The sequence below is a fragment of the Hypanus sabinus genome, chromosome 21 (genome assembly GCF_030144855.1).
Source record: "Hypanus sabinus isolate sHypSab1 chromosome 21, sHypSab1.hap1, whole genome shotgun sequence".
Lineage (NCBI taxonomy): Eukaryota > Metazoa > Chordata > Chondrichthyes > Myliobatiformes > Dasyatidae > Hypanus > Hypanus sabinus.
This window is the reverse complement of record NC_082726.1, coordinates 947,398-965,130: the sequence shown is the minus strand read 5'-3', so window position 1 is coordinate 965,130 and position 17,733 is coordinate 947,398. Positions and strand designations below refer to the sequence as shown.

Below are 17,733 nucleotides of genomic sequence, written 5' to 3'. Positions count from 1 at the left end.
CAGAGATTATGCCGCTAGCCAAGCCTGAGAGTTACATGTGTAAATGTTCTCTTCCTCTTTGCATGGCCAGTAGGCAGTGGCTTACTGCTGGTTTCTGAAGTTGCAGATGTTTCGGAGGACAGCTATATGCCAGACATTACTGCTGGGCGTGTGATTGTCCGGGCAGTACAGAAGCCACAGCTGTCACATGCCAGTGTCCTGCCAGTCTGGAGAGTACCAGTGTCACATGCTGGTGTCCTGCCAGTCTGGAGAGTACCAGTGTCCTGCCAGTCTGGAGCATGCCAGTGTCTCATGGAATTATCCTGCCAGTCTGGAGCGTGCCAGTGTCACATGACATTATCCTGCCAGTCTGGGGAGTGCCAGTGTCTCGTGCTGGTGTCCTGCCAGTGTCTCATGAAATTATCCTGCCGGTCTGGAGAGTGCCAGTGTCACATGCCAGTGCCCTGCTGGTTTGGAGAGTGCAGCCTGCAGAAATCACAGGACCCACCTCTAGAATCCCCACGGGACAAGGTCATTACAGCACCAGCACACGGTGTCCAGGTTGACATGTGCACTGATTGACTGAGAAAGACAATGCATGGTGAGGAAAATTCAAACATCAGACCAGGAGCAGGCACCCATTTCATCTCTCAAGCCAATGAGAAGTTGCTGTGGGTTTTTCAAGCAGCTGCACTCTCTGCACAAGTACATCTTCCCAGAATGGACAGCTGACTCAATGCAAGGCTGGCTGGAAGTTCCGATCTAGGACCCTTCCCTCTGTTCTTCCAGAGAAGGTGAGCTCTTCTGTTTAAAGATGTTCAATTCTACCCATTGCCAGCTGATTGAATCTGTGCATGAACGCACACACACTCACACAAACCCTCACACGCACACACACATTCACATATAATCCCTCACATGCACACACTCACACAAACCCTCACACGCACAAACACACTCACGCATAATCCCTCACATGCGCGCACACACTGACACACAAACCCTCACACGCACACACAAACACTCTCACACACAATCCCTCATGTGCACACAAACACACTCACACATAATCGCTCACACGCACACACAAACCCTCACCCTCTCACACCCATATAGATCATTGATGTCTCCTGTAGGCCTGTAATTATGTCCAGATGTACAGATTGAAGTTTGGAGATGGACAGGACCTTGATGAGATGAGTAAAGTGTAGGAAAGCCATCATTAAACTGGAAAGCATGCAGTGATTTCCAAGGATGCTGCCGAGACTCAAGGGACTGTGTCATAGGGAGTGGTTGGACAGGCTAGGTCCTTTTTTGTTGGTGTGTAGGAGACTGAGTGATGAGCTTATAGAGATATGCCTTAATAGGGTGAAGAAACAATCTTTTTCATAGGAAAGGGAACTTAAAACTAGCAGGCAGCAGTTTAATGTGAGAGTGTAAAATTTAAAAGGGGAAACTTCACACACAGAGGATGCGGTGTATATGGAATGAGTTGTTGGAAGAGGTGTTTGAGGCAGGTATACATTTGGATAGAACTGGTTTAGAGATATCAGGGCAATTGGGACAGGCTTGGGCACCATTGTCAGCCTGGCTGAGTGGGGCCAAAGGGCCTGTTTCTATGCTGTAATGACCTTTCCACCTGCATCCTCAACCTATCTGCCCTACATTCCAGAGATGGTGTTGTCCTCTGGGCAGCCAAGGCTTCCCTTCCCTACAAAGTCATCACTGACACTAAGCAGAAGAGAACAGTCCATCTCCTGACTCGCTGGTAAAAGCCTGTTGTTTTATGATTTAAATCATCAAAGTATTCAATGGGGCAAGGGCTTGCATGAACTCAGACTGCACAGTGATGTGTCCACATCCCTACCCACCCACCCCCGTGACTGTCCTTTGCCTCTACCCCCTTCCTGCACAGGAGTGAACAGAGAAATCATTCAGTGAGGATGTGGGAGGGAGCAGAAACCAGCCAGGAATGAAGCTAGCAGCCCAGAGATTTTATAGGAAAATGTGTGGACCTTCAACCTTATCTTGAGTTTATGGTGGGTCTGGAATTCGGGGCTGTTTAACCTGGTGTCTCTAAGTGTTGTGGCTAAGCAGGGCCACTCCTAGTGATGATGGGTACACTGTCCCAGTAACGTAGCTGGTGGCAGTGAGCATATTCCACTTCTCCAGTGGTGCTTTTGATGATGTGAGGGGGACAGTTAACTATGCAAAGAATACTCACAAAAATCAGCAGCAGCCCTCCATTAGCACAAACCTCAGAACTGTGCCTGAAACCTCATCCATGCCAAAGGTCTAGGTGGGCTGCAGTGGGAGGAACTGGGATACCCATTTGTTCATCCAACCAACCACTCTGTCTCTGTACCCCACTAACAGAAGGAAACGATAGAGAATCATGCAAAAATTCAGTAATGAACATGATAACAGCCTCCAGCCTGAACAGGAGAGCCATCAAACAGCTGCCTGTTTAAACATGACAGGTGACCATGGTGTTACTGGGTGTTGTGTTCCCAAAAAAACATCTTTATCACTATCTTCTGTAACATGACATGGCATCATTTGTACATATGTCAAGAAATTAGTTTGGAAAGAACATACTCATTTATTTATTTTCACGATGCACACCATCGGTTGAGTTCGGCCATAGGTGTTGTGTCCTCGCTGTCTATGTGATGTCTCATACCGTTTGGCAGCAGTGGCATCACAGGAGTAGCTAAGCCACACATGAACACCAGGAGCTGGACTTGGTTGTCAGAGGCTATTTGGGACACACACCACTAGGAACATTTAACAGGTAATGGGAGCTGTAAGTTGTATAAATATATTTTAACATTTGCAAAGAAAAGATATAAATTATTAGTTAACTTAATGGCAAATGAAAACAAGTTTTGTGAGCAAGCTCACTCTGTATAGTTTGACACAAAACATTAAATTTGATTTATTTTTTGTACCTTGCAAATTGTATTGAACCCTGTAGATTAAAGATAATTTTTATATTATTCCAAACAAATAAGTTTGTGACAATTGGCTTTCCACAGCATTTTATGCTCAGATATTGCCTCTGTTCATCCTGTTATTTCAACAACTAGCCCCACCCCCATGCTCTTCCCAATCCCTGGTCCTCTTGCCTCCTTTCCTCTCCAGTAGGAGTTGTGCTGGATCTATCCCACTGATACTCTAATGCAAACTGTTGTTAACACTTATTTCAGATTCTGTTACATCACCTTCACACAACAGTCACTTATAGACCAACTACAGAATCTGTCCTGTTCCAACTGTGCCAACGAGGAGGAACATGAGTAAAATCGGGCCTCTAATGGCAACCACAACATTCCAAAACACAAATGGCAAAGACTTAATGTAACCAATTTGCCCAGCAAAAACACACTGTGCAAACAAAATCCAGACCTGCCTCCAGCAACCGACAAGAGACATCTGCACTGTTGCACTGAGTGAGATGAATGTACAAAGGAATTTCCCTGTAAAGAGTGAGAGAGCTCAATGTTAATTGGCTGACAGGTATCCCAGTGTCCTCCCAATTAAAGATAACAGATTGTCACGGAATTCACCTCTTCATTGGACACTTTATTGCACATCCACAGCCCGTGGCAGTGACATTTGTCTTCAATAACTTTGAAAGGAAACTGGTCTGATATCCTAAAATGCAAAGTATTTTTGTCTTTTCCAGCAGTGCCTCAATAAGACTTGTTGTTGTTGGTAAAGAGTGAGGGTAGAGACATGCAGACACACAGACTGACAAGACAGACACAAGGAGCAGATGCATACACACACCACGCGCACAGGACTCGGGAGGAATTGGCATAGTCATCAGTCCACTGGTCATCTTTTCCCCATAAAGAAGTTTCGGTAGATTTGCTGGAAGCTCTTGTTCACCGAGGAGGGGTTGTCAGATGTACAATGGTGTTTCTTGTCCAGTCAGGAGCCTGAACATAGCAGCTGGCATTGTCTTCATGTGAATCTACAATTATTGAAAGTTACACAATTAAAAATTTCTATTTCATTCACATCAAACAGACAGAGAGAGTGAGAGAGTGTTGGAAGAAAATTAGGTGAGAAGAATCAAAAGAGAATGAAAACTAAGTAGAAGTGGAGAGAGAAAGGGAGCCAGGAAGAAAGGGGACTGTGGATGAGGGAATAGGAAAGAAGTTATCAATAAAGACCAGGAGTTCTTACCTCTCCCACTGAATTAGACAGGGCCTGGACGATCTTCTCATGGGCTGTAGCCACAACACTCTGCCCATTAATATCAATGATGCGATGACCCACTCTGACTCCACCACGTTCTGCGATACCACCTCGCATCAAGCTACAGATCTGTAACAAAGACCGGGTGCGTGCTCAGGGACTGTTTGTCTCACTTCCATCAGGGAGGAGTCTGTGTCCACACCAAGGCCACCAGATTCCAAATCTGGATACTTTCTCCAAACAGCAATGCTGATCAACAATTCCACCCACTAACCCACCCCACCAGTACTTTATCACTTTCTGCCAGTCACCTCCTGAACCTAGCATCACTTTATGGACAAACGCCTATCAGCTATCTTATGTATTTTTATTTGTTGTAAACACGAGGAAATCTGCAGATACTGGAAATTCAAGTAACACACACAAAATGCTGGAGGAACACAGCAGACCAGGCAGCATCTATAGGAAGAAGCACGGTCAATGTTTCGGGCCAAGACTCTTCGTCAGTCGTCCTGACGAAGGGCTTCGGCCTAAAATGTTGACTGTACTTCTTCCTATAGATGCTGCCTGGCCTGCTGCGTTCCACCAGCATTTTGTGTGTGTTACTTGATTTTTATTTGTTGCTTGTTTTTTTTTAATTATTATTGCATTTTTTATCATATTGTGATTTTTTTTTTGCTACATTGGATCTGGAGTAACAACCGTTTTGTTCTCTATACAGTTGTGTACTGGAAATGACATTAAACAATCTTGAATCATGGTTTTAGCTTCATGGATCCTATAATATTCTTACCGGGTGCAAAACTGTGGATCCAACTTGCTCAGAACCTGGTGCAGTCCACTACTGCCACTTACTGATGCTACACTGCAATAGAGTCAGGCTGAACAACATCTCCACACTCAAAGATACCATGTCCTCATGACAACATCAGCAGCAAATAAATAACAACACTCACTGCCAGGGCAGAAACACCCATTAAAAAAGGCACAGCAATGACTCGACTTAGAAATTTGTGCAGGTTCAGCCCATCATCTAAAACTGACAAACTTCTATAGCTGCACAGTGGAGAGCATCCTGACTGGTTGCATCATGGCCTCGTATGGAAACACCAATGCCCAAGAACAGAAAAGCCTACAAAACAAAGTGGATCCAGACCAGTCCATTGCAAGCAAAGCCTTCTCCACTATTGGAGCGCTGTTGCAGGGAAAGCACCATCCATCAAGGACATCCACTGTCTAGGTCACAATCTCTTCTCATAGCTGCCATCAGGAAAAAGGTACAGCAGCTTCATGTCCCTCACCACCAAGTTATTACCCTTCAACCATCAAGCTCTTGAACCTGTGCAGATAACTTCACTCACCCCAACACTGAACTGATTCCACAACCTATGCACTAACTTTCAAAGATTCTGCAACTCATCTTCTCAATGTTATCTATTTATCCACCTAGTTTTTGCATTTGCACAATTTATTTTCTTTTGCACATTGGTTGTTTGTCTTTGTGTGCAGTTTTTCATTGATTCTGTTGTATTTGTTGTGAAAGCCCACAAGAAAATGAATCTCAGGATTGTACATGGTGACATATATGCACTTTATACTGTTGAACTTTAAATGTACAGAGTAGAAGAATATGGACGATGTGTAGGCAGGAAGGGTTAGTTTAATTCTGGGTTTAGCTCACACTTCAATGAGTTTGGCACAACATTGTGGGCCGAAGGACCATTGTGGCTTGAAGGTATTACACTGTTCTATGTTCTGTAAACATTATCATTATACCTGCCTCTACCACCTGGTCTGGAAGCAAAATCCGGATAAACAGCAACATTCATTTGAAAAACGTACCCCTCAGACCTTTAAACTTCTCTCCTTTCACCTTAAATCTCTGGTTCTAGGTCTGCTACTAGATCCCCCACCCTTGTGAAAAGATTCTGCCTTTCTGTTGTATCCATGTCCCACATTATTTGATAAAGCTCTGTCAGGTCACCCCTCCACCTCTGACATTCCAGTGAGGACAAACTCAGCCTATTGAATCTCTCCTCAGAAGCAAGCTCCACTCCTGTCAGCACCCTGGCAAATCTCATCTGCACTCTGTGTCACTGCTACATCAGTCCTGCAGTGAAGCAGCCTAAACCCTACACAACACAACACTGGTAATGACTGCAGCATAACATCTCGCAATGTGTGTACATCATTCTATTGTGGCAGTTGCTCAGTAGCTTTTTCCTATAACTCAGGCTCTTTATTCCTGACCACATCCTCATCAATCTTCTCCACATTCTCTCCAGCTTAATAATGATTTTTCTATAATAAGGAATTCAAAACTCGACACCAAGTGGCCTCACCAACCACTTGTACAACTGCAACATAGCACCCAATTCCTGTGCTCAGTGTCCTGATTGATGAAGGCCAGTGGGCCAGGTGCCACCATCGCCACCACAAGCAAGAGAAAATCTGCAGATGCTGGAAATCCGAGCAACACACACAAAATACTGGAGGAACTCAGTCGGCCAGGCAGCATCCATGGAAAAAAGTACAGACGATGTTTCAGGCCGAAACCCTTCAGCAGGACTGGAGAAAAAAAGCTGAGGAATAGATTTGAAAGGTGGGTGGAGGAGGAGGAGGAGGAGAGAGAAACACCAGGCAACAGGTGAAACTCGGAGGGGGAGGGATGAAACAATGAGCTAGGAAGTTGATTGGTGAAAGAGACGGAAGGCCATGGAAGGAAGGAAAAAAGATAGGGAGGAGCATCAGAGGGCAGTGATGGGCGGGCAAGGAGATAACATGAGAGAGGGAAAAGGACATGGAAAATGGTGAAAGAGGGTGGGCATTACTAGATGTTTGAGAAATCAATATTCATGCCATCAGGTCAGAGACTACACAGATGAAATACAAGGTGTTGTTCCCCCAACCTAGGTGTGGCCTTATCCCGACAGTGGAGGAGGCCATGGTGGACATATTAGAATGGGAATGTGGAATTAAAATGGGTGGCCACTGGGAGATCCCACTTGTTCTGGCAGACAGAGGATAAATGCGGTCTCCCAATCTACATTGGGTCTCACCGATATACAAGAGGCCACACCCGGAGCACCAAACACAGTATATGACTCCAACAGACTCACATGTGAAATGTCACCTAACATGAAATGACTGTTTGAGGCCCTGAATGGTAGTGAGGGAGGAGTTGTAGGGGCAGGTGTAGCACTTGTTACTTTTGCAAGGATGAGTGCCAGGCGAGAGATCAGTGGTGAGTGACGAGTGGGAGTGATCCCTGTGGAAAGATCTGTTTGCCAGTGGGTTCCTGTTGGAGGTAGTGGAAGTTTCGGAGAATTCAATTCATGGAGGCAGGTGGCATGGTAGGAGAGGACAATAGGAAGCCTATCCCTGATAGGGTGGCCAGAGGATGGGATTATAATAGAAATAATCGAAATTTATGACATAAATTATAAACCAATGGACCCTCACTGCTACCTGGACTATACCTCATTCCACCCTGCCACTTGTAAAAACACCATCCCTTTCTTTCAATGACTCCATCTCCACTGCATTTGCTCTCAGGATGAGGCTTTTCATTCTAGAATGAAGAAGATATCTTCCTTTTTCCCTTCCTCCACCATCAATGCTGTCCTTAACCGCATCTCTGCCATTTCATGCATGTCTGCTCTTAATTCATCCTCCGTCCACCCTACAAGGGATAGGGTTCCTCTTGTCCTCACGTATCACCCCACCAGCCTCTGTGTCCAGCTTGTAATTCTCCGAAACTTCCACCACCTCCAACTGGATCCCACCACCAAACACAATTTCTGCTTTCCACAGAGATCACTCCCTATGCAACTCCCTTGTCCATTCATCCCCCTCCCACTGATCTCCCTCCTGGCACTTATCCTTGCAAACGGAACAAGTGCTACACCTACCCCTACACCTCCTCCCTCACTACCATTCAGGGCCCCAAACAGTCCTTCCAGATGAGGTGACACTTCACCTGTGAGTCTGTTGGGGTCACATACTATGTTCAGTACTCCCGGTGTGGCCTCCTGTATATCGGTGAGACCCAGTGTAGATTGGAAGACCAGTTAGCCAGGCACCTAGGCTCTATCTGCCATAAAAAGTGCGATCTCCGAGTGGCCACCCAATTTAATTCCACTTCCAATTCTCATTCCAATCTGTCCATCCATGGCCTCCTCCATTGTCGGGATAAGAACACACTGAGGTTGGAGGAACAACACCTTATATTCTGTTTGGGTAGCCTCCAACCTGATGGCATGAACATTGATTTCTCGAACTTCTAGTAATGTCCTGCCTTTACCATTTCCCATCCCCTTGTCCCTCTCTCATGTTATCACCTCCCTCTGGTGCTCCTCCTCCCACCCCCTTTCCTCTTTCTTCCATGGCCTTCTATCTCTTTCACGAATCAACTTCCCAGCTCTTTGCTTCATCCCTCTCTCTCCAGGTTTCACCGAATGCCTGGTGGTTCTCTCTCCCCACCACCCACCTTTCAAATCTACTCCTCAGCTTTTTTTGTCCAGTCCTGCCAAAGGGTTTCAGTCCAAAACTTCATTTGTTCTCTTTTCCATAGATGCTGCCTGGCCTGTTGAGTTCCTCCAGCATTTTGTGTGTGTCTGTCGAGCTGTGTCACTGATACTCACGATGCCGTTCTGCACACTGAAACCCAGCTGGTACTTGAGGTCAGGCCGTTTAATCAGCACCGTGATGACAGGGGGGCAGCTCACGATGTTGAGCTTCACTTCAACCTGGTTCTTCAGTCCCTGTGAATGAGACACCTCATTAAAGCACACTGTACGGAGGAATGTGCATCAAGGAGCAGGGCTTGCATACCTCCTGGCCTCACAAGGGACAGCAAAGTCTCTAATCCAGGGGTGGGCAAACTTTTTGACTTGAGGGCCACAAAGGGTTCTAAAATTTGACCAGGAGCAGATGGACGGAGTGTTTTGGTAATACACCTCATAAGAGAAAATAAAATATCATGGGATATGTAGAAAACATGTTCTTTAATTTCAATTGAAAATGAACAAATGCATTACAACAAAATATCTGTCTTTGAAGTCCCATGGTATTTAGCTATTTATTGAAATGACTTTTAAAACACTGAAAATTAAATGAATAAAATACAGCTTTTTTTAATAGTAACAGTTATTATTTTAAAGCACTGAAAATTCTGTTATCCTTCAAGATATTATCATCATCACTCTCCTCCTGACTGTCTTTATTTCAAAAACGGTAGGAGATGCAGGTCTACTTGTCCTGCTCCTTCTTATTCAATTGTCCCCTGTGCCAAAACTCAACAACGACCCGCACAATGACAGAACAGTGAGAGCGCGCCAATATGCGGAGCTCTGCGCTCGCAAATCCCCGCAGGCTATCTCCCTTAGCCGGAACGCTGGCTAATTGTGAGCCGGTTCGGATATGCCAGGAAATGGGTCGCCACTAGGTCACAAAGTAAAGCGCAAATGTGGAGTAATACGTTGCACCTCAACAAAGGTCAATGTATATAGAGTGCGTCATCTATTGGGAAAATGCCAGAATTGCGGGGAAAAAACGTTAACAAGGTTTATTAATATAATTTCATCAAGTTCTGCGGGCCGGATTAAAAAGCTTAACGGGCCGCATATGGCCCGCGGGCCGTAGTTTGCCCATGCCTGGTCTAATCTATGTTCAGCGACAGGCAGCTGGTGTACATGTGAGGAAGCATGCATTCACTGTGAGACTGTGTGGAGCACAGTGCATCACTGAGAGTGTGTGTCACAGTATCACTGAGCATGTGTGTCACAGTACCACTGAGCGTGTGTGTCACTGTGTCACAGTATCACTGAGAGACTGTGCAGAGACAGACAGACATACTTTATTGATCCCGAGGGAAACTGGGTTTCGTTACAGCTGCACCAACCAAGAATAGTGTAGAAATATAGCAATATAAAAACCATAAATAATTAAATAGTAATGTTAATTATGCCAAGTGGAAATAAGTCCAGGACCAGCCTATTGGCTCAGGGTGTCTGACACTCCGAGGGAGGAGTTGTAAAGTTTGATGACCACAGGCAGGAATGACTTCCTATGACGCTCAGTGTTGCATCTCGGTGGAATGAGTCTCTGGCTGAACGTACTCCTGTGCCTAACAAGTATATTATGGAGTGGATGGGAGACATTGTCCAAGATGGCATGCAACTTGGACAGCATCCTCTTTTCAGACACCACCGTCAGAGAGTCCAGTTCCACCCCCATCACTGGCCTTGTGAATGAGTTTGTTAATTCTGTTGGCATCTGCTACCCTCAGCCTGCTGCCCCAGCACACAACAGCAAACATGATAGCATTGGCCACCACAGACTCGTAGAACATCCTCAGCATCGTGTACAGTGCACAGTGTATTGCTGTGAGACTGTGCAGAGCACAGTGTATACCAGAAGTGTTTGGTGTGTGTAAATGTGTGGATTTGGACACAATTACATGACATGCAGGGGTCACTCACTCCAAGCTGCCATACAGACAGGAGTTAGGAACACTCTAGCCTCAGTCACAGGGTGGGAAGAGCTCAGTGCATGACCAACGAAGGCACCCATATCAGAGATTCCACACCCTCTCCTCTCTGGACCTTGGGACCAGTAAAACATCAGTGTATGGGCTACAGCTCCTACCTTGATTATTCCCTGACAGGTGGCGAGAGGCAGCCCCACTAGGCTGGTGCCATTGATGGACATGATCTGGTCTCCAATGCTCAGCTTCCCTGAGCGAGCAGCTGGCCCTCCGTTCATCATGTTTGCCAGGATGACTGTGGGGAGGATTGAGCCCCACCCCGATTCCACAATCACTACTCCGAAGATTTCCCCCTTCAGCTTCTCAACATGTAGCTAACAAAACCAACAAGACAAGAGGAAAAAGCGTCAGGAGCAGGATAGGAATCCATCACGTCAGTTACAACTATGTTAACGCACTATCCAGCAAAATTACTGCAGCTGAATACAAGGAAATCCAGAGTCAGGAACCATGTCTGGCAGAGAGGACGAATCGTCTGCATTCGGCCAGGGGTGGGTGTGACACAGTCTGCAGTTGGCCAGGGGTGGGTGTGACACAGTCTGCATTCAGCCAGGGGTGGGTGTGACACAGTCTGCAGTTGGCCAGGGGTGGGTGTGACACAGTCTGCATTCGGCCAGGGGTGGGAGTGACACAGTCTGCATTCGGCCAGGGGTGGGAGTGACACAGTCTGCATTCGGCCAGAGCTGGGTGTGACACAGTCTGCATTCGGCCAGGGGTGGGTGTGACACAGTCTGCATTCGGCCAGGGGTGGGTGTGACACAGTCTGCATTCGGCCAGGGGTGAGTGTGACACAGTCTGCAGTTGGCCAGAGGTGGGTGTGACACAGTCTGCATTCGGCCAGGGGTGGGAGTGACACAGTCTGCATTCGGCCAGAGGTGGGTGTGACACAGTCTGCATTCGGCCAGGGGTGGGTGTGACACAGTCTGCATTCGGCCAGGGGTGGGTGTGACACAGTCTGCATTCGGCCAGGGGTGGGTGTGACACAGTCTGCATTCGGCCAGGGGTGGGTGTGACACAGTCTGCATTCGGCCAGGGGTGGGTGTGACACAGTCTGCAGTTGGCCAGGGGTGGGTGTGACACAGTCTGCATTCGGCCAGGGGTGGGTGTGACACAGTCTGCATTCGGCCAGGGGTGGGTGTGACACAGTATGTATTCGGCCAGGGGTGGGTGTGACACAGTCTGCAGTTGGCCAGGGGTGGGTGTGACACAGTCTGCAGTTGGCCAGGGGTGGGTGTGACACAGTATGTATTCGGCCAGGGGTGGGTGTGACACAGTCTGCATTCGGCCGGGGTGGGAGTGACACAGTCTGCATTCGGCCAGGGGTGGGTGTGACACAGTCTGCAGTTGGCCAGGGGTGGGTGTGACACAGTCTGCATTCGGCCAGGGGTGGGAGTGACACAGTCTGCAGTTGGCCAGGGGTGGGAGTGACACAGTCTGCATTCGGCCAGGGGTGGGTGTGACACAGTCTGCATTCGGCCAGGGGTGGGAGTGACACAGTCTGCATTCGGCCAGGGGTGGGTGTGACACAGTCTGCATTCGGCCAGGGGTGGGTGTGACACAGTCTGCATTCGGCCAGGGGTGGGAGTGACACAGTCTGCATTCGGCCAGAGGTGGGTGTGACACAGTCTGCATTCGGCCAGGGGTGGGTGTGACACAGTATGCAGTTGGCCAAGGTGGGGGGGGGGGGGGGAAGGGGCTCAGTGGAGTATTGTGGTGCATGCTGTGGGCATGGGGAGAGTGCGCATGGGTAGACTGGGCAGGGCAGAGATTGGGCAACTTGATTACCAAAGGTGAGGACAAGGGCTAGATGTGTTTCAGTGGCCTGCGAATGGAAGGTGTGTTTCTTGGGGAGTGGGTTATCACTGTTGAGGAGGATCATGTCACACAAACCTCCTTGCAGTTGGCTGAGTTGGAGTAGTGGATAAGGTCGTCGTTGTACATCTCCTGAGTGTTGATAATGTCACTATACTCCTTCTGGCTGAGGTCCTCAGGATTAATGCCATTGGCTCGCAGGAATTCTTGATAGGCCACACTAAAGGCCTGTCCAATAGATTGAGCAATGAGCTGTGCCTGCAGTGAACAAGGATGTTAATGAACATCGACTTCACAGAGGATGGCCTGTAAACTCCGCCATGTACACACCAATGTATCCACAATAACACACAAAACCCTTTGTTAATTACTCAAATGCTATACAGAAGCACAAGACTTCTCAATGGGTGAAAGGCTACAGAAATTGAATTTTAAACACAAAGTATACTGCAGATGCTGTGTATGCATGTGTAGAAATTGAATTTAATGCCTGCTGGTTTAATCCTTAAAATCTACAAGGAATCCCCCACTGTGCCCCCTGAGCTCAAAGCCGGTTCAGGACCCATCATCGTGTGGTCAGGAACACACCACCATCCTGCCAGGTATGGCAAGATCCTGGCGAGATCCCAGTCTCGAGGCTATGGCAGAAGGGACATCCCATGAATTCCCCACCCACTCCCCACACCTCTCTGCCTCTCTCAAGGGAAAAATCCAGGAAGGGCTGTCTTGTACTCACATCCTCTGACTCAAACACATGGCACACCATCTTGTACTGTTTCTTGCCCTCCTGTGACCCTGGGGTGGTCTCAATACAGTCCTGGGAGGTTACTCGTGGCACCCGTCTCCGCGCCATCAAAACCACAATGTTGCCGATGTCAGCGATGTAGGAGATGGTGCGGAGGGCGTGGTCCATCATTGGCTCCTGGAAAAGGTGTTACAACATAATACTCAATCCACTCGTAGACACAGCCTCCACCACAAGCTGAAGAAATCTCAACCCACAGCACAACTGAGCCCTGCAACAGCACAGCAGCCAACATACAAATGCTGGCTGCTTTGACCGTTAAACAACAGGTTAGTTCCTGTTTCCGCTCCAGGTCGGGTGATTCAGGAGCCAACAGTCTTTGTCAACATTCAGGCCATGCCCTCTCAGAGGGAGGATGGGAACAGACAGAGGGCAACAACGTCAGAGCATAAGACTGAGGGTGGGGGACACTCCTGAAGGAGCTCTCTCCCCATCACCAGGACTATCTACAGGAGGCACTGCCTCAAGACAGCAACATCTCCCATCGAGATGAGCCCATTTCACAACTCCCATTTGGCAAGAGCTACAGAAGCCCGAAGAACAGTTACTTCCTTCAACCTTAATCACAACACCACCACAACTCCGTTCACAGTTTTGCTCTAATTGTGTTCTTTCCTGTAAAATGGGTATATAAATTTGTTTTTCTGGTCAATGCTGCTTATCTGATGTTCTGTACCCGTGCTGCTGCTGCAACCTGAGATGACATACTGTTTTACAGACAGTAGTAACCATTTTTTAATCTGCCTATAGCTACTGTCTTGTAAATATTGAATGTCTGTACCTTGTGTTGTAAATAAATTTTTAGAATTTTGTAAGAAAAGGGGGCAGTAACTGAGGGGGGTCTCACTGTGTGAATAATATTTTAATTTGAATCAATTACTGTCTTGTAAATACTGAATGTTTGTACTTTGTGAATTTATTGTCTATACTTCTATAGTTTTGTAAAAAAACAGGGTTGGAACTGAGGAAGGGTCACACCATGGGAGGAGCATACTGAGAGAGGTTCACACTGTAGGAGCATTTGAAAATTTGCTACAGAATGGCCAAAGAACAATTTTAGAGACTGCCAGAGGCTTTGGGAGTGTGGAATATCACCTCAGCAGTTTCCTTTCCTGGAAGAACTCTGGTTAATTTTTTCAGTCTGTGGCTGAGTAGTGGCATGGCTGGTGGATCATTTGAGTCTAACCTTGCTGGGTGCAAGAATGGATTTATTTTGTTTGTGACAGTGGAAAACCCCTCCTGTTTGCAGTGCCTAGCCCAGGGTAACTGGATGAAGAGGACTTTAGAGCATCGGATGGAAGAACGGACTGGCCCAGGGAGACGTCTTTATTCACAGCACAGACTTCCCTGCCTACCCATTCCTTTTTCCCTTCCTGTCCCATCTCGTCTCTGAACTGTTTTCTTTTTGACTGGTTGCTGGTGTTCCGCTGGGTGTAGACGGTAGAGTAAGTTTAAACTTGATGGAGAAGATCCTGAGAGGCAGGATTTATGAACATTTGGAGAGGTATAATATGATTAGGAATAGTCAGCATGGCTTTGTCAAGGGCAGGTCGTGCCTGATTGAATTTTTTGAGGATGTGACTAAACACATTGATGAAGGAATAGCAGTACATGGACTTCAGCAAGGCGTTTGATAAGGTACCCCATGCAAGGCTTATTGAGAAAGTAAGGAGACATGGGATCCAAGCTTTGTGGATCCAGAACTGGCTTGCCCACAGAAGGCAAAATGTGGTTGTAGATGGGTCATATTTTGCATGGAGGCCAGTGGAGTGCCTCAGGGATCTGTTCTGGGACCCTTACTCTTCGTGATTTTTATAAATGACCTGGATGAGGAAGTGGAGGGATGGGTTAGTAAGTTTGCTGATGACACCAAGGTTGGAGGTGTTGTGGATAGTGTGGAAGGCTGTCAGAGGTTACAGCGGGGCATTGATAGGATGCAAAACTGGGCTGAGAAGTGGCAAATGGAGTTCAACCCAGATAAGTGTGAAGTGGATCATTTTGGTAAATCAAGTATGATGGCAGAATATAGTATTAATGGTAAGACTCTTGGCAGTGTGGATGATCAGAGGGATATTGGGGTCCGAGTCCATAGGATGCTCACAGCAGCTGCACAGGTTGACTCCGTGGTTAAGAAGGCGTATGGTGTATTGGCCTTCATTAATCATGGAATTGAATTTAGGAGCCGAGAGGTAATATTGCAGCCAAATAGGACTCTGGTCAGACCCCACTTGGAGTACTGTGCTCAGTTCTGGTTGCCTCACTACAGGAAGGATATGGAAGCAGTAGAAAGGTTGTAGAGGAGATTTACAAGGATGTTACCTGGAATGGGGTGCATGCCTTATGAAAACAGGTTGAGTAAACTCGGCCTTTTCTCCTTGGAGCAACCTGATAGAGGTGTATAAGATGATGAGAGCCACTGATCGTGTGAATAGTCAGGGGCTTTTTCCCAGGGCTGAAATGGTTGCCACAAAAGGACACAGGTTTAAGGTGCTGGGGAGTAGGTACAGAGGAGACGTCAAGGGTAAGTTTTTTACTCAGAAAGTAGTGAGTGCATGGAATGGGCTGCCAGCAATGGTGGTGGAGGCACATACAATAGGTTCTTTTAAGAGACCTTTGGAAAGGTACATGGAAAGGCCTGTACTGTGCTGTAGGTTTTCTTATGTTTCTAGATTTCTAACTGTGCAGTGGACCGTCATATCCAGCTGCAGTTTCAGGAGGCCACCCAGCACCGCAATCATATGTTCAAATTAGCCCGTTCAAATTACTGGCTTTAAACTGTACAGTGTAATGTGCCTGGTAGGAATGACGCCATAAATGCCACGGTGGAGACTGTTGGAGGTCAAGAGGGCATTGTTGTGTCTGTGGTTTTCAATGGAAAGATTATTTTCTATTTGAAGCCAGTGAGGGGTGTGTTTTTGACCCTGAGTTAGGGGTTAAGGGTGGGATGTGGATACAGTGTTGACCCTAGTGTAGATGTCCACCCCCTCATCTCTGACAAGGCCCTCTTCCCCTCTCTGCGCTCCACAGGTGAGGTGAGACCCCGAAACGGTACAGGGAAACTCCGCGGGGTTTTTAGCACCGTCTGCTTATGTAGCTGGTGTGGGGATGGTGATGCCAAGGGTATATTTTCAGGGGCTATGGGCTTCCTCAGGTGCCATGCCTGTAAGGAGTTTGGGCATATTCAGAAGAATTGCCTGAACTGTCAGGCTGCCAAGTCTGACTCGGAGGTGCAGGATGACATGGCTGGGCCTTCCCCTACCGACACCCCCCGCCTCCCTTCCTGTTCCTCTGCCTGTTGCCCACTCCCACCCCCCTGTGCCACTGCCTGTGGAAGTCAGGGGTGGGCACAGGGCGGGTGATGGTGAGGAGTGGGCTCAGGTAGTGGGCAGGAAGGCTAAAAAGAGGTCAAAGCATCTGAAGTCTTTTCCCCTGGAAAGGGAGCAAGTTACTGCTGTTGAATCAAGCCCAGAAGGTCCTGTGGCTTCTAAAACCCAGCAAGAGCCTGGGGAAGTCGGAGAGGGGAAGTGGTGCCAGACACTGAGGAAGCCTCTGAAATGGAGGTCAGTGTGCCTCAGCATATCTGTGGCCTGAAAAGACAGGGGGATGTGTCCCCCGAGCCTGGAGATCAGGGCCCACAAGAGGAGGAGGATTTACCCCAGTAAAGGCCATATGCACGGTATATGTCCTCTCATTGCTGGAGGATAGGCCTGTCGTACAGGCAGCTGGAGAGGTCCTGAGGCACTTATGTGAGGTTGTTGGTCCAAATGCCACAGGATCTGGACCACGCCTCGCCGACCTTCTACTCTCGCAGGCAACCCACGGAGCTGCTGACAGAGGATGGCTTCTATGTCACAGATCCAACAAGAATTGTGCTGCAAGTCAATTCCTTTTACAAGTCTCTATTCTTACCACACCCATGTAGTGAGGATGCACAGAGGGCTCTGTGGGAGGACTTGTCGAAGGTCAGCCCTGGGGGTGCTAGGTGGCTTGATGCACCGCTATCTTTAGTGCAGCTGAATGCTGCCCTCAACCAGCTGCAGGGAGGCAGGACCCCGGGGCTAGATGAGTTGATGGTTGAGTTTCTCCGGGCATTCTGGGACATCCTAAAGGCTGTTTATGCAGGGGTATTGAGGGAAGCCTAGTGACAGGAAAGATGCCCCTCTCTCGACACAGAGCAGTCGTAGCCCGGTTGCCAAAAAGGGGGGAATCACGTTGCCTGAGGAATTGGTGCCCAGTATCTTTCAGTGTGGAGGATAAATCGTCTGGGCTCCACGCTGGCTCAAGTGGTCCACCCACATCCAGGATAATATCCACCTTTGTGGCCTGTGTCCGACTGTTGTACACAGCTGCAGAGTGCCCTTGACCTCGACAATGCCCTTGTGCT

The 17,733-nt window shown here is 47.8% G+C and overlaps 1 protein-coding gene across 3 annotated transcripts in view; it reads right to left on the bottom strand.

Moving 5' to 3' along the window:
• Positions 1-2,009: 2,009 nt before the first annotated feature.
• The window catches only part of apba2b (amyloid beta (A4) precursor protein-binding, family A, member 2b), a 90,117-nt gene continuing 74,393 nt past the window's right edge, over positions 2,010-17,733 (bottom strand). For all 3 annotated transcript variants that reach the window (XM_059945839.1, XM_059945840.1, XM_059945838.1), the window contains 6 exons: positions 13,281-13,466; positions 12,623-12,802; positions 10,834-11,046; positions 8,829-8,948; positions 4,174-4,314; positions 2,010-3,958 (listed from right to left, as the gene is read on the bottom strand). In XM_059945839.1, coding sequence (XP_059801822.1) covers positions 3,887-3,958; positions 4,174-4,314; positions 8,829-8,948; positions 10,834-11,046; positions 12,623-12,802; positions 13,281-13,466 — 912 coding nt within the window. In that variant the 3' untranslated portion in view covers positions 2,010-3,886. The remainder of the gene's footprint in view (positions 3,959-4,173; positions 4,315-8,828; positions 8,949-10,833; positions 11,047-12,622; positions 12,803-13,280; positions 13,467-17,733) is intronic.